We start from the raw sequence: 24,507 nt of genomic DNA, 5'->3' as shown, positions 1-24,507 counted from the left end.
GGATATATACACTATTACTGTATAAATCAAGCACAGAGCTGGAAAACCAGTCATAAACAATGAATGACACACTACCATTAACCTTGTCCAAGAATTCAAGCAACATTCTCATATCACGGCGTAATTCAGGGACAATGTGGATTAGGTGATGGGATTGTCTTGCCTGACACACGCATCATAGACTTTACGAATAAACGCCCTACTAGGTTGAATGACCCTACAGAAAAGTTTAAATTTCTCAAAGTAACTTTTTGCGACCAATAAAACCCACGAGAGTTTTGGCCAAATCGTTAGACTTCTCACGAGTAATTCGAACAACCATGTCAGTTGTGTCAATTTCATCTTGTAGAACTACATTTATCTACACAGTATTGATGCACAACCTTCATGCGCAATAAATCAGTCACCAGGGACTGTTAAAGAAACTATCAAATTTGATATTGGTCTCTCCGAAAAAAGGTCACAAACCTGCCCTGATTTAATTTCCTTGTCGACTTTTTCCTTTAACCCTGCCTAGAGTTGGAAGGCAGAGATAACATTTTTACTGTTCGTAGGAAGACGAGGGCTTTTGTATTGTAATAAGCGAATATATATGTATGGCCTAAGTCCCCTTGTTTCAATTACTAACTATATGTATTTATTTCTGAAATACACGAAGATGTAATTATAAGTTGTGAGTAGCTGTAGTATTATTCAAGCATTCTTTAACATGATATACCAATATTTTGACTAATCTTTTTGGACATTACATCGGGTGTAAGCCTTCTAGTTAACCGATTACTCAAGAAAACAGTTAAAAATTTAAGTTTCTCCACTTGTTCGATAGGTTGCTATTACTAGTTGGCTCTGGAAATTTTTTTATTTGCATCATCGTATAGATGGTTTTATGAACATATATTTGGATTATTTCTAATTAAATTTTGTCTCCACAGAATTGTCCTTGGCGGATCTTATCATATGGTTAGTCTGTTGTACGGTTACAGCTGTATTCGGCTAATCTTACTGGGTCCTTTTCCTTCAATTTCAGACGAAAGAGCCCGATCTTCTCACGAATACAGTTCCAAGACATTTATTGTAGATAATATTAAAATCTTCTTGGCAGCAATTTATTTATTTATTTGGAGTTTTATCCCGAACTCAGAACATTTCGCAGCAATATAGGTTCAGTACGAATAAAGAATGTTCAGGCGTAAGTTTAGTAATACAAAAAAGAAAAAAAAAATAGGCCGGACAAATTTACAGGAATAATGCAATGGGCTCAAATATTTATTGTAAAATACACAAATGCTCACAAGTGCAAAGTGATGACATTTTACATAGCAACTTGAGCATGCCCCTTAACTGATGACTCCTAAGAAATCTAATTCTGTCCCGGGGAAATAAGTTGTTTGAGAAAACTTATCAGAGAGAAAACTCCATAAAGGATCCATCCTCCATAAAGGTCTACAACGTATCCTCGTCAGTGAATCCCAGTGAAGAAGAAATGTCTACAAACGCAAAATACAACGGAAATTAAAGCTACAAAAGAAGACTTTGTTTAGTAAAGCTGTATATAAGCTTACAAACCTTGGGAAAGAAAGGACATACAATGAATGGACAATTACAAAAAATAGAGAGAAATAGAATTATCTCCCAAAGTTAAAATTTACAAAAAATAAATTTCAAATCTTTAGCACATATTAAGCGGTATAAGATATAAAATGTTCCAGTGAGTAAAGCATAAGACTGAGACTTATATAAGCACTAATAATAATGGAATAAACATACCTGTAAAAGGCCACATGACCAGAACTCTCCATTAGAATTCTGACACGATTAAAATTTTCTCATAAGCCTGGAATATTTTGTCCGTAAGCCCGATTTCCTTTAGTTTTGTCCCTTAGCATATGGCTTTACCATTTAACTCCTCTCACTTTGCAACCGCCACCTCCGTGCTAGAGCAGCGATCAACCTATATGAGGGTGCAATCAGGTCCAGATTGCTCGTTAGTTCTGTAGAGCCAGTTGTAAACTGCTCATTTTAACTAGTCATTCTCATAAAGAAACTTTGTCAACATTAAATACCATAGTTCTGTTAAAAAATAAGTTTACATAGCTTTCAATAACTTTTTTTTCAGGGTTATACAAATATGTGTTGAGCGATGCTTCAGTAATATTTCAAAAGATTCCATACAGAAGAAAATACCCTTCCCAAAAACCAATGTCTTTGATTTTCTTGTCCACTGATACCGTTGTCCCCCTCGGGGATACCCTGTTCTTGCCCGCTGTTATAGTTGCCATCCCGGGGGATACTCTCGTCTTGGCCACCGGTAGAATTGTCCTCTGCGGCGATACCCTCGTTTTGTTCACTGGTACAGTTGTTCTCCGCGACGATACTCTCATCTTCTCCACTGGTACAGTTGTTCTGGGCGGGGTTATTCTCATAGTTACTGTTGACATGATCTATCTGCTTGACTTGAGTCTCATTCTGCGCGTCAACACAGTGTGATTCAACGGAGGCATCTGAAAAGAATAAAGCCATTTTAAATATATTTATTTATATGTTAGATGTTTACCGCCTTACTCAAGAATTTTCACCAATACGACGGCGAATGTGTACCTGACATATGACCTGATTTAAAGTCACCGCCGAACTAGCGAAAGCTGAATACGAATGACCTTATAGTTATAGAGAAATTGGATGTATCTCGCGAGTTCACGCAAGTTTAGGCGAAACAAGGTGGGGGCTCTCGCAAACTAACGCAGGTAAAAGGCGTAATTTTACGGTAGTTGCTGAACTGAATTACAGAGGTGATTGAATGAATATAAATCTTGCATTACCTGGCTCAAAGGCGCGGTTGTTAGCTGTCGTAACATCATGTTTTTTAGCCGCGTTAGTTTGCCAAAGCACCAACCATATCTCGCCTAAAACTACCTTAACTCGCGAGACTGTTTGGGTTTATTCTGTACCCCTAATTCCTTAACTCGGATTAAGCAAAGTGCAATTCTTAAATATTCAAGAAAGTTCATCGTTTTTGTCTATGTTTTTTGTTCGTTAAAAGGTCAATTTTAAGACCAATTTTTCCACCCATTTTCTCTTCTGTACAAGTACATTACTTCTTAAAATGAGATATTTTAATTTCCAAGATGTTAAACTTGTACACGTAATGCGGTGATGTTTAAAAATGGGCCCAGTTCAGGGCAAATTCTGGGTAATAGACCCTTAATATAATTCAAATATTAATTCATTATCAGACGTTGTTAGTAAGTATCCAGGCATAGCCTCTGGTAGCGCATCACTAGTTTTGGGTACGGTGTCTCCAACCTTACACGTACAGAAACGCGCATGGGCAACGCGACTCCAAACTCACCTAACCATTGTTCTCCTGCAATGCACGAGTAAAACGTTAACAGTCTGCCGACATAAACGTTTATTTATTTATTTAATTATTTATTTATTTATTTGATTGATGTTTTACGCCATACTCAAGAATATTCCATTTATACGAGTGCGGCCAGCATTATGGTGGGAGGAAACCGGGCAGAGAAGAGGGAAAAGTTATTCTGTTTTTTGGTCTAAGATTACAACACAAGTTTAGGGCCATACTATACATATGCGGGACTAAATCGGGTTTCTAAAGTGTTACTGAATTAAACATATACAGACCAACTTCTGAAAATTGGAAACAATTCTCCATTGGGACATACTTGCATTGACCGCATTTGGACGTCCAGATGAGGAATCCGGGCTGCTAGTGACTAAATGGCTGCTTCTGCAGTCAGGCAGACGAGTTGGCTTTTTGTTGCTGAACCTGACGGGGTTAGAACCTTGGTCCGAGATTCTCTGGTTTGAAGTGCTTGCCAGTGATCTTGCTCTATGACAGGAGACGTTCTCGTCGGCACTATCAGGCACACTGATAGCATCGTCATCCACGGAGAACGGAGGCTCATCCGTGAACAACTCGTCTGAACTCTCCTCCAGTGCTGCACGCATGTTCATTTCCATTTGCCTAGTAGAATCTTCAGAGCATTGTACTGCTCCGTAAATCTCATCAGAAGGCGTTGTTAATGGTACCTCTGGAAGGTTCAAAGACCTGCGCAACTGTGCCATGAATCAGCATCTTCTCTCCACTGCCTATTAAATATCACTTTGGTTTGATCTTCAATCTCTTCTGGGACAAGCTCGGAGAGCTTCTTCTACAGACGAATACCCCAGAAACACCGGTATAAACTTATCCCTGTTGCCGTTGATTACTGACTTGTACAGACTAGACGATTGACAGTACTTGATCCAGTTGGTATTCCATGGTGAGATTATACAAAGAATCATCTCACATTGTCTTATGGCTTGAAAAACATTATAAAATTTGCACTTTCCGGCGATGTCACATTTCCTCGGTAAATATATTTTACACTGTGGATGGCTACCAAGGCAATCGAACTTTTGAGAGAGAACGTTGATGAAGTCTCGGATTTCATCTGACTGGTTTTCTGGATCCTCTATCAGGTACACGTGATATCTGTCGTCCGTCCCACTACTCATGGTTTCCTTTATAGTTCACGACATTTGAAAATAAACGATGGCGTGAAGGCACTAAATTCACGTGTCTACATAGTACCTGAAACAAAACATAGCGATCGTCCAGAAAACAATAAAAATGAAAACTGAATTTTAACTCATTGTAAACATGTACATTTAGTAAAGGCAAATCATCACCAAGGTCACATACTGGTAATTTCAAATAGCACAAAGATCAGATCATGACCGAGTCGTATGTATGCTGAAGTTTGTTAGCCTGGGCTATAAGGCGTAAATGTTAGTCTTTCTTTAGGACAACTCTACAGTCAACATAAATTATCCAGCTATGGTTAATCAGCTAGAGGTAGTGAGTGATATGTCACCTATCTCCAGGCCATGTTCCAGTTTTACCTTTCATTTCTAACTCGTTCACTTTACAGTTACAGTAGTGTCTAAATACCACTTGTGAGATGCGTGATATTTTGGACTATCTTGCCTATGGGGATTAACTCAACACGACACACTACCTGCAACTTTCGGGTTTAATGTGCTACTATGTGCCTTTCTTATATGCTCGCTGTAGTGTGGAAGCCTGCTGTCATGCCGACAATCAAGTACTGAAATTAAATATTCAACAATATTCTATTCTCTACAGACATCAAAGCTATCTTTTACTCGTGTATATCAAACGTATCCATCAAACACAATATTTACATAGGTGTATCGTGTAGCATTCATAGGTCTAAATAGAAGGTGTAACTTTCGACCCTTTCACCTTGACATGAGCAGAAGTAACATTTGAGGCATTTTTGTTCGTTTTAAATTTCCAGCTTTCAGTTAGATCAGTTTTATAGTTTTTATGGACAGAGCGTTCAAAACCTCTGGTGATATGTTCAAATATCTGACGGCCAAAAGAAATTTTACGACTCCGTGAGTTAAATTTAACCAGCATTTTCAGCAAATTAATAATAATACCTTGTAGGAAACCATTGTATGAAGCATATTCCCATGTGCGACAAGCGTCATATACGCCCACACGAATTTGTTTTGGGACAACGAAGAAAGTTGAAAAATCACGTGACCCATGGATGGCCGCAACGCACAATGTATAAAAACCTTACACACAATGTGCTGGACTTGCACACTGACTAAAAACCACCAAAGTAATGCTTCGATTGACTCAAGAACAACGCGAGAGGACCCTTGGTATGGTATCTAGGGAGCCACCCATGCCCACATTGCAAGGACCTTCTGCTCTCGTGTGACTGTGTCAAACTTGATGCAACGTTACAGACAGGCAGGGCAGACATCGGACAGGCCAAAAAACAGTCAGGCCTAGAGTAACTACGGTACCTGTGCATCTTACACCTGAGGAACCGCTTCCTGACAGTGACCCCATCGTCAATCAATGCCTTAGGTCACCGAGTCAGTCGGCCGACTGTGTCCAGGAGACTCCTGGCTCACGGAATTAGGCCTATCGACCATTCAGAGGGCAGTTCTTGACAGCCGAACACCTCGAATGGGCTCGAATTGTTCGCCGTTGGCAGCGACGTGATTGGCAACGTGTTGTTTTCACGGATGAAAGTCGCTTCTGCCTGTTCCGAGACGATGGCAGACAGCGAGTTTATCGTCGAAGAGGCGAACGAACGGCTGCATCCTGCGTCCAGTAGGTGGTTGGTGGCGGCAGCGTTATGGTGTGGGGTGGGATTTGTGGAGAGGAACGGACACCACTGGTCATCATCTACGGGAACCTAACAGCTCAACGTTACGTCGATGAAATTATACGCCCTGTTGTCCTGCAATTCCTTCAATAGCAGCCACGTGGTGTCCTGTGCGGACGTCATCGTCTTGCCGTGGCCTTCACGTTCCCCAGATATGTCCCCAGATATGTCCCCATAGAACACCCTTGGGATATCATGGGTCGTCGAGTAAGACAAAGGCCACACCTTGCAGCCAACCGACAAGAACTGGCGTTCGCTCTCCAAGATAAATGTCAACAAATCCCACGTCATCTCATCAGACGACTAACTTTTTCTATGCGTCGGAAAGTTGTGGCCACACGCGATATTGATTTGTTTTGTTATTGACTGATTTTAAAAATAATCAACTTTTTGTATATTCTACCCATTGTTAACCAAGATGGAATGGCTATTTTTGTACCCCAGCTCTGCTTGTTCACTTGTATAATGATTTTGAGGGCTGCTTTGTCCGCTCTTACTGAAGACTTTCAATATCTAAAGTCATTGGTCTTTTCAGTATATTAAACTTTAGTCATCATGTTTTTTTGCGTTGGCAAAAAAATTGATTTGAACTCTTTGTAAAGATTCTTTTGGCCGTCAGTTTAGTTGTTATAATTACACCTATGTCAGCTTAATTCGGGACTAAAGACCAAATAAGCAATTAAAAGATTAGTGTTCAGATTCATAATTTACTCATAATTAATTTACCCCTGTATTTATTGTTACATTGCGTTTACGAAATTATTGAAAAATTGTACATTAATCGGTGTAATATGGCACTTAAAATTCCTAGATAATGAGATTGGTTTTATGCATTTTCCCGCCAAAACTCTGTAGTCTCCGTCGAATTACGTCATACAAGTTCAACCGTTACGAGCTGTCAGAGCTTTGCCATTTAGTTCAGTGTTAAAAAAGTTACAAGAATGACAACAAGCATATCGCATTTGTTCCGAAATGGTTTGCTGCTTTGCCTACGGTTATGAAAACAGCTCGTTGACGAGCTCTTTTTCTCAAATTTTCAAGCAGTTTGACCCTCAGGAAACAGCTTGAAACACATTTACAGGACAAAAAGAGTTTTTTACCTGCAAAAGATAGCCGCATCTGCTGTTACCATTTTTTTTATCTGAGAGGTAAGAGAGGAATACGAGTAGCTAGACTTGAAAGATTTGGGTAATATGGGGGCCGCAGTTTAATTTGAACTTCAAACTGATAGATGACGCTGACGTCCACATTTTTTATTGTACGCGACTATACATAGCCTACATGTATTGTAGGCTATTCGGAATGCGCGACTGAGATACCAACACAGCACTTAAAACCACCTTGAAGTATTAACAATACTAGGCCTATATAATACGAGTTTGAAATTAGAATGGGATACCATGCTTAAAACAGACCTTTCCAAACTGTCAATCAAAAACACGCTATTGACCAATCATAAGCAGTATTGGTGCAAACAGGTCATCCGTTACAAATGGTCACAAATGTTCGAACTTTCTGTGACCTTATGACGTTACAATTGCTTGGAATGAAAAGTAACGAGAAGTGGTGGCGAGACATCCGATAAGCTGATCCATCCAAAACGGCTGTCCTTCCTGTATCATGGAAAACTAATTACTACGTCAGTCTTTTTACCATCTTTATTTACTGCTTATATATCATTTCTTACATATTCATTTGGAAATTGTTGTTTTAGGTTGTTTTGGAAATGAATCTTGCGAAAATCGACTCCGAACGTCCATTTACAGTTCGAATGTAGATCTGAGATCTGTTTCATTCTTCACAGCTTAGCTTTCAGAAATACAGATCTGTACTCTTCCATTCACTAACCTGGAACTCTGTTCTTCCGCGTGTGCTGTCCTCAACATTCCAAAGCTGTACGCTACAAAAACATGATTCCTGTAACCATTCAGTAATTCTTACTTCATATCACCTAGTTATTCTTGAATAATAAAGACCACAACGTCACAACTAACACAAATGTATCTGTTACATCGGCGGCAAGCCAAACTTCGCTAACCGAAATTTTGCAATTTGAGTCGGCCCCACTGAGCATCGTCTGGAAAAAGGTAAACTCGTGGAACTATTTGATTGAAACCAATAAGATGTAGACCATCTAAAGGACGATTGACAAATTGTTTGGGAGTCTTAACTTTAATTTGTGCGTTAATAATGAACAGGAATGATTTGTAATCAATTATATTGTAAAAAAAAGATGGTCTTAATTTTGGGAAGAGCAGCAGTGTCCACCCTAGCAACCGAGTCACGTGAATTGAAAATGGCGGCTTACGAAGTTTTGATGCCGTCCTAGTGGGTCGGTTACATGTGTGTTATATGCGATGTTATGGTCTTTATTATTCCCACATAATGAGGTGATATGAATTCAGAATGACTTTAAGATCACGGGACAACTCTTTGTGACGTACAGCGTTGGCACTTTGGAGACAGCGCAGATGACAGGACCGAGTTCCAGGGTAGTGAATGTAACGGTTCAGAGCGGTTAATGTGGAAACTAGGCTTGATCATGGCTAACCGATCTAAGAGCGAGTTTGAATGGTACACGAATGTCAGATCTGACGTTTGGATTTATATATACCTGTATTATGACAAGAAATACCGGAGAAAAATGTAAATGTGAGTTGTTCCAGTCGTATGGACATAAGCAAAGGTAGCAGCTTATACTTAAGACATTTTGCTTTGTTTTAAGTTGCCAGCTTTCAGATAGAAAAGCTTACAGGCCATTAAAGGAATTATTGGAGTGAAAGTAACATTTTATACTGATATATTTTATTTTGTTAAAAATTGCCAGCTTTAAGATAGTTTCAGTTTTACAAGTCATAAAAAGAATCAGTAGACTGAAAGTTTATTCAGTTTGGATTGAAATGAACAAAAATAGCACTAATAATTTTCTTTTGTTTTAAATTGTCAGCTTTCAGAAAGATCGGTTTTAGATCTTAGATAGTCTAGAACAGAAACATTGGTTTGGGAAGTGTAGGTGTACTGTGCGTAGATCTGGTCAGGATGAGATTTGCGAAAGAAACACGATACACTTTTTTCCATCTTACGCATGAACATTCTGTTTGCGTTTTTTTTCTCAGCTAGTATGGTCTTATGGTTTTATGGTTTCACAGGTCATGAAATAAAATATTTAAAGGAAATGACAACAGGTAATATAGCCCAAGTTATTTTGGAAGAGGTGTAGAAACGGCCACAACTATTTTTTCTGACGTGCTTGATATCTTCATAAATCAACATTTTGTGGAACAACTTTTGTGTGGTCATATGATATGTCATGTTAGAAAAACCAGTACCAAGTATGGCTAAACTAAAAGTGGCGTCATAGGAATGAGTAGTCATAGCCTGATTGGTTAAAACTAATAACTTGGGGGCGAATTTGACCCTATCAATGAGCGCAGTTTAGAATCCTTCGAAAGGAGATATCTCAGTTATGCAACATCACAAATATAAAAAGGTACATTTTTTGTGGGATACTTTATGTATGCATATGTGCATTTCGTGTAAGTGAAATGTGGGATAAGTGGATCCAATTTGGATGAAATAAACAGAAGTAACATTTATAAGAAAAAGAAACACTGAAATGACAGGTGCGGCTAAGCTGATCCAGTCGAGGTGAAATGAACAAAGTGTTGCCTGATGTTTACAAATTCTGTATTGTTTTCAGTTGCCAGCTTACAGAGATATCACTTTTGTAGACCACGAATCATTTCCCATTCCTTTCGTAAGAGGCTGGATCAATCTATCCTAAGACGGTAAAATTAAGGGAGGAATGATTTATTTCTAAAATCAGTGAATAGTGTTTCCGGCCTTGTCCTTCGTTACATAATTACACTGTAAATTACCATGTCTGATCCTATAGAGTTGATGTCGTATGGCCTATAGATTACACGAGCGCAATGATTTTCCTCACTATTTATGTAGTAAATTTGTCTACCACCACATGTAGCTTGAATGTTTCTGTACAACATATAAAAAAATCAACCTAGCATGACCATCATTTTTTAGAGGTGGAAGTGTAGTCGTAACATTTTGTTACCTTGGTAACCTCCAGGGAGATAGGTATTAACACTAGGTTTTCAGGTTCCAAAACAGACACAATTCTGATATATTTTAACAAGGTGGAAAATAGCTGTGGAGATATTTACAATGTATCAACAATCTAAAATGCCTGTAGCAGTATCCAATCAATGCACCCTTACTCTTCAGCTAGGTGGCAAATCTTTTCCCGGACTGTGCACGTATAACCTATAAGCCATCACACGATCTCGAGTAAAGCGGTCATGCGCGTGCACGTCTACGGAGATGCAGAGTATCGCTTTCGAAAAGGCATATAAAAACACCAGCTCGACCTACCTTTCAACAATTTTCGAATTTTGCTGTTTTTCGAGTTAATTCAAACTGTATACATACACCTATATAATATAACATACTAGAGCCTGTAAGAAAGTATACAGAAAATACTTATTGTCAGAAATAAAATGACTGCAGTTTCGATAAATACCATGGAGTTAACTGAACAGCATTGATCCCATGCATATTAAGCCGCTGATATGTCCAAAAGAAGCTGTAACGAGAAGAGGCTATCCTGTACACAATAATTGCTGCGGCTGGCATTTTGCTAACGACGCAACGGCTTGACATGCCGGACAATGAGATAAAACAAGCCAAAAACATGGTCATGGATGGTTAAATGTGTATATAATTCTGCTCTTATGTAAAACCTAGTGCTGAATTTTTAAAGTCTAATCATCGGTGTTTTCTGTGTCTTCATAAGGGACAGTACGCAAGACGAATGGTTAAAAATGTAATATTTTGCACTTATTATTTTTTAATTGCTACTTTATATTAATTTTATAATGTTTTTTTTATTTTTTGGAGAACAAATTCTTCCACTAAATACTATATGTGGAAACGCTCAGCAAACACAGCAGAATATTGTTGTGACACCGTTTGTAGCACATTGTATACATGTCGACCTTCATACAGTAAATTTAAAACACGGAGCCTCATTTGCACGAAACATTGGAGTTTTGGATAGAGAGTGCATATCTGACCGTTATTACTATCCAACCATCTATTCTATGACAACGCAACGTTTTGGGGATGCATTCAAACAACTTTTATACCTCTGACTGGGAAATGTAGAGAATTGTGCCGGTATTATCTGACCGAAGTATGCTTGGATGAGGACGTGCTTTGTTGTGGAGCTCCGTCAGTGCCCAGCTGCGCCCAGCAATGTTCAGTGAACAGAAGTTATCCTAGCCATAAATATTGGGATCTGCTTCATACCACCGTGCCACCAAAGCCTCAGAAATCGGACAACTTTGATAAAAGCCTTAGAGCTACAACAAGAACCACCACTATGCCACCCCAGTCTCAGAAATCGGACAACCCCAACAAAAGTCTTAGGTCTACAACAAGAAGCCAATCCAAAGGTCTAAACTGCAGTGATCCTGGCGATGAGGGAGAAGTTGATAGTTGAGACTGAAGAGGTCGTTGGGCAACCCGACGAAGACAAAAAGTTCCGTGATTTTATAATGAATTGGGTGAGTGACAATCAAAAAACTCTGTACAAGGTACATGCAACTCAGCAAAGTTCACTAGAGCGCCTCTCTCAACTTGAAAGAACGTAACAGTCTCTCATTTCATACTGACTCTATCGTTCAAATTATGGACACAGTTCAGAAGTGTCTCGCCGAGGAAATCAAAAAACTTAAATCCAATATGCAAGCACTTCCTGTGGTAAACCGTGACCTTCAGGAAAAAAATCGTTGACCAGGAACGGTATAGTCTGGGATATAATTTACGTTTCAGAGGAATTGATGAAAAGTCTGATGAAAATGCTTTCCAGATTGTAAAGTCTGTTATTGAAGACAGTCTGAAACCGAAGGACATCAATATTGAAAACGCCCACCGGGTGGGAAAACAAAGCGGTGGTCAAAATCGCCATATTTTGGCTAAATTCTTGTACTGTCCCCAGCGTAGAAAAGTTTTATTTAAGGCCAAGGAACTCCTGAAAGATCTGGCCCCCGAAGACAGGCGTCGGAAGAACAATGCCAGGGATTGTCCCCTCCCTTCGTTTCCCAACTGGTAAGTTTGGACAATGTGCAGCTGCATGACAATGCGCCGTTGCATCTTACATGTATATACCATATTCTCATTTTACCACTTTTCTTGAACGCTATATTTTCTCTGTATATTTTATCTTAACTGTATATATATATATATATATATATATATATATATATATATATATGTTTATGTAATAGAGGTATATACATGCAGAACTACTTTGATGTAAGCAAGTGTACGTGTACCCATAAAGTCTGTTGCATTACCTGGTGGTATAGGGTAGCTGTCGGTAGCTTCCTCAATATAGCGCGACACACTTTCCTAACACTAGTTTGCATGCACGCTGCTTTCGTGCTTCTTCCACAAGTTCTTACTGAAAGACTCAGTGAAAAGCGGTCTGACCCTTTATGAATTGTGTCATGACACTGCTCGTGTCGTAGCCACAACGCGTGCACGCTTTTCAACTCACAACAGCTTATCATTATATCCACTCACACTGCACGGAGTATGTGCCTATGTCGACATCTCATGTTAATTACATCCACTTACCTTGTCGTTTGACTTGTAGAAAATCCTACAGAACAGTATGGTTAATTTTAGTTTTTTGTGTAAATATTGTTGCTCTTTCACAAATCGGCTTTTCACTTTCTTTGTATTCGTTATGTATTTTTTCAAATGTATCACTTCTCGATGTGTACCTTACAACCATAATTAACACTCATCCTGTTTTTTTTTATGTGGAATAATTGTACAGAATGATTCACATATTACTCAACTAAATATGAATATTGACACAGACTCTTCTATGTTTGTTCCACCTCCCAATACCTTCTCCAACCTGCCATTCCATGCTGTGATAACACCTACTTCATCATCAACTGCCTCGTCTACCGTCCCAACATATAATCTTGATATTATTGACCAGATGTGCTTCAATCCAACTGAATATCTATGATACATCTAAAACACATATTGATGACAACGAACATGAAATTGCCTATTGGGGTAAAGTAGACTCTCACCTGTCCAACTAGTACCGCCGTGAAAGTTTCACTCAACACCTAGAAAACCTCGAATATGACAATCAAAATCAGTTTTCAACGATTCATTTAAATGCGAGTGGTTTAGCCAAAAATTTTGACGAAATTACATGCTTTATCCATACTCATAGTTAACTTTTCAGCCCCTGGATTTTCGGAAAGTTGGCTTAGCCCATTAACCGAATGCTTATATTCTATGCCAGGATACACTTTATATTCTGCCTCCAGAGATAAACGGAAGGGAGGAGGTGTTGCACTTTATGTTAATACCTCTTTTGAGTCTTGAAAAATATGCAATGATCGTTTTTCGATGAAGACTGTGGATATAAGTCTTTATTTGTGGAGATTGCTGCTCCGTTGATGCCCTCCAGACAAAAACGTGTCTTTTTAATGAAAAACTGAGCACAGCCCTTCGTAATATACCCGCAAACAAAAAATGTATCACCTTAGGTGACTTCTGTATAGACTTATTCAAGTGTGATAGCCATTTAAAATCAAACGATTTTTAACTAATGAATTGTCACTACCTTTTCCCTTCCATTACAAAACCTACTCGAATATGTTCTCGCTCTGCTACCCTTATAGATAATATTTTCACAAACTTGCATGCTCAACGCAATTCCTCCCGTATATTTTAACAGATATATCTGACCACTTCCCTGTATTCAAAATCCTCTCGACCTTTCTTTTCGAAAGAAACATCAACTAACCCTTTTCGAAAAAGGAACAAGTCAATCTGTTTAAAGAAAATGTTCAAAATATAGACTGGCATGACGTTCTATCATCGGATAGTGTTAATGAGGCTTTATCCTGTTTTACTGGGGAATTATCAATAGCTTACGACACATACTTTCCTGTCGTGACCGTGGGCAGCCCATCAAAACATACTCGCACACCTTGGGTCATACGAGGTATTCTACAGTCTGTATTCAAGAAGAACAAACTTCGTCGAAGTATTTGAAATCTTCTGATATACCGACTTGCGTCAAATATAGGACGTACAGGAATAAACTGAACTTGATTCGTTTCTGGCGAAAGGCTTACTTCGAGAAAAAAAAACTAAACGACCAAAATCACAAGATTAAAGGAACTTGGAAAGTATTGAATGATCTAATGGGACGTGGTAAATGCAAGAGCATGCCTAAATGTTTTAATATTGATGGGTTATCTGTTTCAGATAAAAGTGTCATTTGCAAAAGACTTTTTTCGACTATTAGTCTCAGTCTTAATGCTAAGATACCCCCAAGCCCTAAACATTTTTCAGATTTTCTAGGTGAACCTGTAAAAGAAATTTTCTCCTGTCTCGCCTAGTCTTGTTGAAACCACTATAGACAGTCTAAAGTCATCAGCTCCAGGCTTAGATGACATTTTCATGTCTGAGCTCAAACTTCTTGCAAAAGATATTTCATCACCCCTTGCACATATACTTAATTTGTCCCTTATGTCGGGATATATGCTGTCTTCGTTTAAATGTGCAAAAATTACCCCCATCTTTAAATGTGGTGACGCCAATGACATCACAAACTACCGTCCTGTCTCGATATTACCTAGTCTGAGCAAAAATGAAAAAAATAGTTGTAAACATGATGAATAATTTTCTGACAGCCAATGACATCATTTCGCCCAACCAATGTGGTTTTAGAACTGGTCACTCTACTACCCACGCCAGACAACATTCTGTCGTGACTTTCCTTGACCTGTCAAAAACTTTCTACAAAAACTCGAATACTATGGGTTTCAAGCTCACAGCGCTCAATGGTTTGAGAACTATCTATCGATCCCAATCAGTTCTCTCTGACGGAAATATGTCAAAAGACCGTAAGGTAGATTGTGGTGTTCCCCATGACTACATTCTCGGTCCTGTATTATTTTTAGTGTACATTGATGACATCACAGCATCATCAGATACTCTGGATTTTACATTATTTGCTGATGATACCAGTGTCTGCACTTATGCGCCCACAAGCACCGAGGCTGCATCCACTGTGTCTGTAGGGTTGCATAAAATATTCGACTGGCTTACAGCTAACCGCCTGTCCCTTAATATTAGTATAACAAAATGCATGCATATAAATGTATTCAAAAATAAGACACTTCCGCCACCGTTATATTTGCATGGCGTTGAAATAGCCAGCCTGCAAGAACACAAGTTCCTTCCTCTCCGGCCGTACGTGGGAAGGTTTGTCAGCAACCTGCGGATGGTCGTGGGTTTCCCCCGGGCTTTGCCCGGTTTTCACCCACCATAATGCTGGCCGCCGTCGTATAAGTGAAATATTCTTGAGTACGGCGTAAAACACCAATCAAAAAAAAAAAAAAAAAAAAAAAAAGAACACAAGTTCTTGGGAGTTTACTTTAATTCAAGGCTGCCTTGGACATCTCACATCAACTTTATTAGTAAGAAATATCAAACACACTCGATCAAATGTCAAAAAAACCCGCTGCTTTCTTCAGAAACACATCATCCGCCTGATCACTTTCTCGGAAAGATTAGATCATGCGGCTCCAATATTTAAGAACCTCAAAATCCTCCCAATTGCACAAATGCACATACTCCTCCTTGCTACCCGCACATAAATTCATTCACCAATCACTCTCTCTTCCTCACAAATTTGTACAGATGTTCAAAAGACAATCTGACGTTCACAATTACCCAACCAGATCCTATTCTTTCAATCTCCATGTGCCTTTTCTAACTTCGAATCTATCAACACATTTCATCAGATCATCAGCCCCAAGGGAATGGAACAGACTGCCTCCAAACCTCAAAGTAATCACTATCACGTCTTTATTCAAATCCAGGTTAAAAGATTTTTAATTAACAATATTTGATCCACATTAGTCACACAATCTACGAGACAGAAGGTGTCACACAAAATATTATTCACACTATTGTATAGTTAACTTAGGTGTTTATGGTGTTACATTTCTATGTGAGTTTTTTTCCAGTTGAATTTGTTTTTTGTTTTTTTTTTGTTTTTTTGTTAATACAGTTGTTCACCAATTATCGCTCCTCACCAAGAATGTATTATTATTATTCGACAATAACGAGTCAGGGATAGAAGAAGTCCCTCGGATTTTATTCCCGCCATTTACGACATGTCATTACACATATATTTGCATAGGGTGAATAAACATTCAATTCACTTCAATTATAAAATTTAGACTGTCTTGTCTTACTTCTCTGGGGGCGTATCCCCGCCTTACCATACCAGGTCCTTTGCTGGCAATTCCTTTTTCAAGGACTAAAATGTTTAAAGCCTGATTTTTATACTCGGAGCAACGCCTTTCTGCCCTATACGCAGTGGGGGCAGGAAGGGGCGGGTAGTGGGCCTCCCACCAATACCCTATCCACAGGAAGTGTGGGAACAATGGTACGGGATCAGTCATGCCTGTCAAATTCTATGTTATTTATACATTTATAGATATAATTCATTTTACTTTTGGTCCTTTTGAGAAATGTTTTCATGAGTATGTGAATATGTCAGAACTATATAGTATTACTTTGATTCCTTTGTTTTGTGACTAGTGTAGCTCAGATTTATCACCCTGAGGGCCTCAGGGAAAATCTTCACTCGTGTCTAAGATTGCACTACCATAATTTGGAAACTAATTATTTTGCCTCAAAGTATAATAAACTAGCGTTGATATACACAGGCATGTAGGCTATAGGTTTATGTACAATCATGGAGGTATGTCGGGTGGACATAAAAAATGGGCCGTACTTTGATGCTGCATTGCTCCATTATTCTTTGTTCAAAATTTAGACATTCAAATGGCATGATTTTGTTAATATACTGACCAAATTTTGAAGGTCATAACAGTCTGTACACAGGGTTACAATGAAAACATAGCCTCAAAAACGCACGTTCCGGTGACCCACATTGCATCACCTGTCAGGTGTCATGAGTAAAGGGCGCGCTGCACCTGTGTGACACGCGTCAATCAAGTGTAGTCTGGAAAAATTGTCTGGCTCTAGTGTCAGTGAAACCCTTCTGCCAGATAGGCACAGCTTTTGCTGAATCAAGATGGTTTTCTCTGCGACAGACAAGGAATTGATCATTTTGAAATGTCCGGAACATGCGTTTTTGATATTGGTCCCATGAACAGAAATCTTAAAGGATGAAACTGAAATTTGGTCTGTACACTAAGGACATAATGGCCTTTGAGTGTGTAAAGTTTTAGAAGCTGACGTCAGAGGGTTTTGGAGATACTGAGTGTCAAAGTACAGCCCATTTTTTTTATGCCCATGCGATATGTTGTAGTTGTGAGAAGTTTCCCCTTATGCTAATGCACTTATATAAGTGCGGAAGAACATGGCCATGCTAAAATGTAATTCGCGACAGCAGTGAGGAGGTGCTTAAGTTATTCTGAGAACACTCAACAGCCTAGATATACTCTGACATCTATCAGTTTAGACCAAGACGGTGTATTATCAATTTGTAGGCCAAGGATTTTTGACAGCTGACAGCCTCAACTGCATTCAAGTTGACTTGTACGTTGCGTTTTCCAGACTGAGGCTTCAATGTTTTACTGTTTTCAATCATCATACATTTTGTTTTTCCAGGATGTTGTGAAATCTTATTATTTCTACACCATTTTCCTAAACGAAGATCTGCATTCAGTGTAGTTTCCACTTTACTTAGATTTTTGGCAGAGGAGTGAATAGTAGTGTCTTTTGCATACATATCTATAACACAAACATTCATTGCGGGCACCATGTCATTAACATAAATTATAAAAACCATTTTCCCAAGTATGGATCCCTGAGGAACTCCTGTGTTGACTTTTAACGGGGAGTATTAAGCGAGCCTGATCTTAAAACGCTAGGAGACTATGTCTAATCTAACCTACCTCCAAAAAAACAAGGTCTGACTCCTCCTGTTTCTGTTTACTTCGTAAGTAACTACCTGTCAGTCTTATCTAGTCCATGGTCTCTTGCCCAAAGCGATCATAGCCTAAGTTGACGGTAACTACCATGGCAACATATGCTTTCAACATGTGTCGCCATGGTAGTTACATTCAACACAGCCAACGATTACTTTGTGCAAGCGTCCTCAGCACTTTTGTCTTTGCCAAGTTGACAATGACAGGTAGTTCCTAACAAAGTAATCAGAAACAGGGGAAATCTGAAACTTCTTTTCTGGGGGTAGTTTTGATGAAACATGGTTTCTTATCGTTTTAAGATCAAGTTCTCAAATATCATCATTTCTCTTGTGCTATACTTGTGAAAGAGATGTTCATGTAATTTGATATCCGATTCATTTTCAGCTTTAAGAGTAAGTAGTGGGCCTGTTTGTTTCGGTGGACAGAGGTTTTGATAATATCCCAAGAAGTGTTTACCAGCTCCATTTTCAATAGTGTCTTTGCAAAAAGTTAGCTTTTGCCTGATAAATTTTCCTATTTACGTTATTATTTAGCTTCCTTTTTCTCTTTGCTTGATTGCTGTGTTTTTCTTTTCATATAGCAAGAATAATATCTTCGTTCAGCCAGTCTGGATGTTTTGAGATCAAGACATTTTGTAAGCAGACGAAGCCAGGGAATTACCTCAACTGCGTGATTAATTAACTCAACTTACCGTCCAGCCAATGCAGCTATAGTACATGTAAACCCTACTCACGGTAGCCTGCACTATAGCGCATTGTTTTATGACGTGTGTGTTTTTTTGGTCGTTAGATTAAAGTTACATTTTCGTGCCATGAAAATGGGAAAGTGATCTCTAATTTGAATTTGGGTGACACTTACATGGTAAACCTTTTCAGGATGAGTCCTGTAGATGTGATTCATTAAAGTTGAGCTTTTCGAGTTGGCTTATCTACCATCTGGGTCAAATTGCTATTTCTAATACAGGAAAACTATTTAGAAAGAGGGTCTTTCAACAGGTCAACATTAAAGTCACTCGATAAGATCAATTCTGTCCTGGATAGTAGTGCAGTTAAGTTGGGCTTCAAACTGAACGTTCACGTTTGTACACATTTTGAGTGTACATTTGGGGTCTTCTACTGCTCTTTATCAGCTATGCTAAACATATGTCCAGGATAAACGCTCAAAATGGAGTAAATAATGCTAAAACCAGTTAAAAACCTGCGCCTGTGTAGTTTTTCTAGTGTTAAAAGATAGGCCGAGATGGTTTTTTTACGCATTTTCGAAAGGAGGCTGCATAACTAGGTAGACGCGACTGTGTGTGGCAGCCCTACGGGAGACGGCAGTCCACAATTAATTTTCGATATACTTATTTGTTTATGCGGTTTTGGCCTCACAAAACTGTCTCTAAATCCCGACAGTTCTGGGCCTGATAATTTTTTTTCCCCTGAGACAACTCCAGTCCAATTCTTGATAGGGGTTAACGCATGAAATTTTTCACAAAATTGACAAACAGCTAATAAGGGCCCAACCCACGCAGTCAGAGGCCAATGAAGAGAACTTTTCCCTACTTTTGTCCAGTGTGCATCCGCATGAAAAACACGTAAATTTATACCCAAAATGAGTGAGTGAGTGCTTTGGGTTTAACGTCGTGCTCAACAATTTTTCAGTAATTTCACGAGTGCATCCTTGTTGCAGGATGAATTTTCACCGCTCTTAAATTGTGCTGCTTCACTGAGGCGATTTACCGAAGGCAAGTAAGCTAACCCGCCAATCATGCGTCAATCAGTCGTTGCACTATTCTCTAATAATAATAATGATAATAAAAAAAAAATAAAAAAATAAAAAAAAAACGAAAAAGGCAGCCTAAAGGATCAAAACAAAATAGCAGATAGCAGGGACTCCATTCGACCCAGAAGCATTAATCCTGGTGTGTAACCAGATCGAGGTGTGGCCTACTCTCGACCTCGTTATTACGCCTCGTTCTCGAAAGCAGCCATAAAAATCTTGACATAGGTTAACCATCTGGACCTTTCCATAGCAACGCCAAAAGAAGACGTCACATCACCACCTGTCTCCTTGTGTCCTCTCGCCAAGAATTTTCAACTTTCATCATTAAAACTCATACGCACCCGAAGTTTGGACAAATTCTATCATTTACGAAATATGCACCTCTACACCGAAAATGGTAGGCTGGTAGCGAAACAAGACTTTACCCATCAAATACACAGAGAATTGCATTCGAGGCTAATAAGATATACTAATTCCTATAATAACGTGCGTGACCACAGGTCACACAACATGAATTTTGTCCGGTGACGGTTTACGAGAGAAACGATGGTAGACAACTTGTCTCCAGTGAAATATTGTCTTCCAAAGAAAAACTAGCGAAAAATTACCTTACCTCTACCGCTCATCAGAAACAAGTTTACGTGCGAGATCAAATCATTTCTCAGCTTGGCCTGCATTGTGAATGAAAACTGGCTAGCCACTTGATCTGTAAAGCAGGAAGTTAAAAGGGGATTTCCGGTTGACCTACAGGGGATTTCCACGCGTATTTAGGACACAGATTCTCATTACAGCTTCCGTTTTTCGGGAATGTAATTCTGTGAATTTTAGGGTGTAAAGTCTTTTTTTCGCTGCCAGCCTGCCGTTTTTGGTGCACAGGTGCATGCTTGGTAAAAAAATGATGGAAATTGTCTAAGCTTTGGGCAGGTATGAGTTTCAATGATGAAAGTTTGAAATTGTGGGCGAGAGGACACAAGGAGGCAGGTGGTGATGAGGCTACGGGTGACGTCACCTTGACGTTGCTAGGCACTGCCTCTCAGCTGCCGGCATAGAAAGGTCCAGATTTTGACAGTCAACCTATGTCAAGATTTTTATGGCTTCTTTCTCACAGACTGGACCAGGTATGCACCAAAGCCTATTGGCCACGGAATGTTTGGGACTGAGCTACAACACTAAACGTTAACATTGTCACTTATGAAAAATTAATGGGAGTCTGTGGCCATTTGCTCTGGTTTGGTCGCCATCTTGGTGAGACTAGCCGTCTTTGGTTGTAGTGAGCTTCTAAATCCATAAACCCATTCAAGAAGAAATATTTTGAACAGTAGGTATATAAGCACTTTATATTAGCATGCTGTATGAAAAAAGACACGTATAAGACCAAAAGAAGAAAGTTCATTTCGTTGATCTAAACAACCAAATAAAGACTCATTGGGACCCTAACGTGACATAACATGGGCGATAACTCTCCAAACATAAGCATACGTGCTGACAAACCTTTTAAAACGACTAAAAAAAAACTTTCAATGCAAACGGCGCATCAACATGGAAACCTATGCTTTCAGTGTGAAATACCAACGGAACGATAGAAAAGTCATGTCTATGATGCTGTGTTCCTCAGAGTTCACCTTGCCTGTAGTTCCCTCGTAGCGAAATACCAACGCAAGGATAGAAATGTCATGTCTGTGATGCTATGTGCCTCAGTGTTCACCTTGCCTACTTTTAACACATACAATTCGTTATTTAATTCGGGGCCTCCGTGGCTACGGTTAGCGCGCTAGCGCGGCGTAGTGACCCAGAAGCCTCTCACCAATGCGGTCGCTGTGAGTTCAAGACCAGCTCATGCTGGGTTCTCTCCGGCCGCACGTGGGAAGGTCTTCCTCCAGTAACCTGCGGATGGTCGTGGGTTTCCCCCGGGCTGTGCCCGTTTTCCACCCACCATAATGCTGGCCGCCGTCGAATAAGTGAAATATTCTTGAGTACGGCGTAAAACACCAATCAAATAAATAAATAAATAAATAACGTTATTTAATTCCTCTTCCCGTACATGGGTGTAATATTTTTGTCATTGCCATACATATTTAATTTAATTCTTTATTTATTTAACGAGGATATCTCAGCCTAATGGCTACTACGGAGATCACCTCAAAGCAACAGTTAACAACATAATAACTAACGAAGTACATACATATAAATATGAAAATACATATTTCAGATATAAGTTGAAAGAAATTAATTATTATTTACAATGTTAACATCGTTAGTACCATTACCATTGTCATAAAATCTTTCTGTATCATTGATAAATTTATGCACACATTGAAAAACAAGTTTATTATTTTCGAAATTTAAATCTTTAGAGCCAAACAAAAGTATATTACATATATATCGTGAACATTGTGGAATAAAAACAGAATAATTTACACCGGCTGAAATAATTTGTGTGAGAGTATGTAGCGTTTTTGTGCTTCCTATGGGTGGCAAATTGAGAGCAAATAAAAAAAATAATGAAAGGTATCTTCATTTGTATCATTACAGTAATGGCAAGTAGTATCTTCGATAATATACACATTCACGACTGCATCTGTGTGTAGTCCATACTATAAATTATTATTCTTGGTGTTCAACGTCGCACTTAAAACAGTTTTTCAGTCATATGACGACGAGGAGTCATTAAGTGTGTGTATACATACTGTGTTTTTCTGTGGCAAGTACCATGCCGACCTCACAGGCGTGACACCCCTCCCAGTCACATTATACTGACACCAGGCCAACCAGTCCTGTTTCGTTGTTCTGACCTCTAAGTGCTGAGCGTCAAGCGAGGCAGCAACAAGTAGTGCAATTTTTAAAGTCTTTGGTGTGACCCGACCCGGGTTTGATCCCGGGTCTCCGGACTTCGATTCTTATTAGAATTGTTGTTTTATGTCAATTGTTGATTGAGAAGCTCTCACATCAGATCAGAGAGGAATGTCATTGGGTTATTAAAGAGGTTGTATACCGTAACTTGTTGGCAAAATAGTCATATTGTCTCATCCCAGGAAGATGGATGTGGCCATTCGCCTTCTGAAGCCGCGAACTTCTGAAGTTCTCGCCCTGTCATAAAACCAGCGGGGTGAAAACGTTTTTGACAAACTGCACGAGAATAGCAATAAAATCGCGCAGTTTACTAATCTCGTGTCCTGTCATAAAACCAGCGGGGTGAAAACGTTTTTGACAAACTGCACGAGAATGGCAATAAAATCGTGCAGTTTACTAATCTCGTGTCCTGTCATAAACCTGCGGGGTGAAAACGTTTTGACAAACTGCACGAGAATAGCAATAAAAAAATCGCGCAGTTTACTAATCTCGTGTCCTGTCATAAAACCAGCGGGGTGAAAACGTTTTGACAAACTGCACGAGAATAGCAATAAAATCGCGCAGTTTACTAATCTCGTGTCCTGTCATAAAACCAGCGGGGTGAAAACGTTTTTGACAAACTGCACGAGAATAGCAATAAAATCGTGCAGTTTACTAATCTCGTGTCCTGTCATAAACCTGCGGGGTGAAAACGTTTTGACAAACTGCACGAGAATAGCAATAAAATCGCGCAGTTTACTAATCTCGTGTCCTGTCATAAAAACAGCGGGGTGAAAACGTTTTTGACAAACTGCACGAGAATAGCAATAAAATCGCGCAGTTTACTAATCTCGTGTCCTGTCATAAAACCAGCGGGGTGAAAACGATTTTGACAAACTGCACTAGAGTAGCAATAAAATCGCGCAGTTTACTAATCTCGCGTCCTGTCATAAAACCTGCGGGTCAAGTTTGTGATGATTTATTTTTGTTAATGTCGACCAGCGGGTATTGAAGGTGGCGGCTACATACAAGCCAGTAGAAGCCAGTGGCCGCATTCGTCATCCATATTAATAAAATCAAATATTTTGTAGTTAATAAGAATGTCTCAAATGTATTGCCTTTCAGTAAATATCAGACTCGTACCTGGACTATTTATATAAAGTGTTAAAATTATTCAAAAGTTTGAAAAAGTTGTAATGCTACTCGTATTATAAATTTCAGGAACGTCGTTACCGTTAAAATGAAAATACCCTTAAAATTAGCGTTATGTTAAAATAAATGCAAAAATTTGATTGGGTTTCCGTTGATAGATTTTTCTACCACAAATTTGTGGTATGGACTTTTTAACGGTAACATAGTGACGCTTAAGTTCTGTTTTATGTGGGGGTTGTTTTTTAAAAAGCGTCAGCTTAAGTTAAGCAACTTAGAATGACCGTTAATTATTAGCTATTGGCTCACGAATTTCGAAATTTACATAAAGACAGATTTATTCGCCAGAAATACATATGATAACATACTACTCCACTTCAGCCTAGTAGGTGAGTGGAATAGAGGTTAGAGAAACTTGGCATTCAGTAGCTAGGACAAACCAGATGCAAGTTCAAACCCGGACTTTGACCGGAAATTTTGTACATTGCCATAAGTGTATGGCGTTAAAACAA

At 39.1% G+C, this 24,507-nt stretch overlaps 1 protein-coding gene across 2 annotated transcripts; it reads right to left on the bottom strand.

Annotated features, from left to right (window-relative positions):
* Positions 1-1,144: 1,144 nt before the first annotated feature.
* Positions 1,145-20,757, bottom strand: LOC135468653 (uncharacterized). Of its 2 annotated transcripts, XR_010444244.1 has the most exons (4): positions 20,631-20,757; positions 3,687-4,597; positions 1,768-2,501; positions 1,146-1,487 (listed from the first exon to the last, which is right to left on the bottom strand). XR_010444244.1 is itself a non-coding variant. In XM_064747021.1 (3 exons), the coding sequence occupies exons 2-3, from the start codon at positions 4,087-4,089 to the stop codon at positions 2,146-2,148; spliced, it is 759 nt and encodes a 252-aa protein (XP_064603091.1). In that variant the 5' UTR covers positions 4,090-4,597; positions 20,631-20,757; the 3' UTR covers positions 1,145-2,145. The 2 variants fall into 2 exon arrangements, 1 of the variants encoding a protein (XP_064603091.1); XM_064747021.1 differs by having other exon boundaries at positions 1,145-2,501.
* Between the last annotated feature and the right edge of the window lie 3,750 nt (positions 20,758-24,507).

The sequence above is a fragment of the Liolophura sinensis genome, chromosome 6 (genome assembly GCF_032854445.1).
Source record: "Liolophura sinensis isolate JHLJ2023 chromosome 6, CUHK_Ljap_v2, whole genome shotgun sequence".
Classification (NCBI taxonomy): Eukaryota; Metazoa; Mollusca; class Polyplacophora; order Chitonida; family Chitonidae; genus Liolophura; species Liolophura sinensis.
Note: the sequence above shows the minus strand (reverse complement) of the source record. Positions and strands in the feature narration are given on the sequence as shown.

Bases quoted from the DNA above. Each gene is read 5' to 3' on its own strand.
- LOC135468653 (XM_064747021.1), bottom strand. From the start codon at position 4,089: ATGGCACAGTTGCGCAGGTCTTTGAACCTTCCAGAGGTACCATTAACA. The intron at 2,502-3,686 runs GTATGTCCCAAT...TATTCTTTTCAG, and splicing joins TCCAAATGCGGTCAATGCAA to ATGCCTCCGTTGAATCACAC.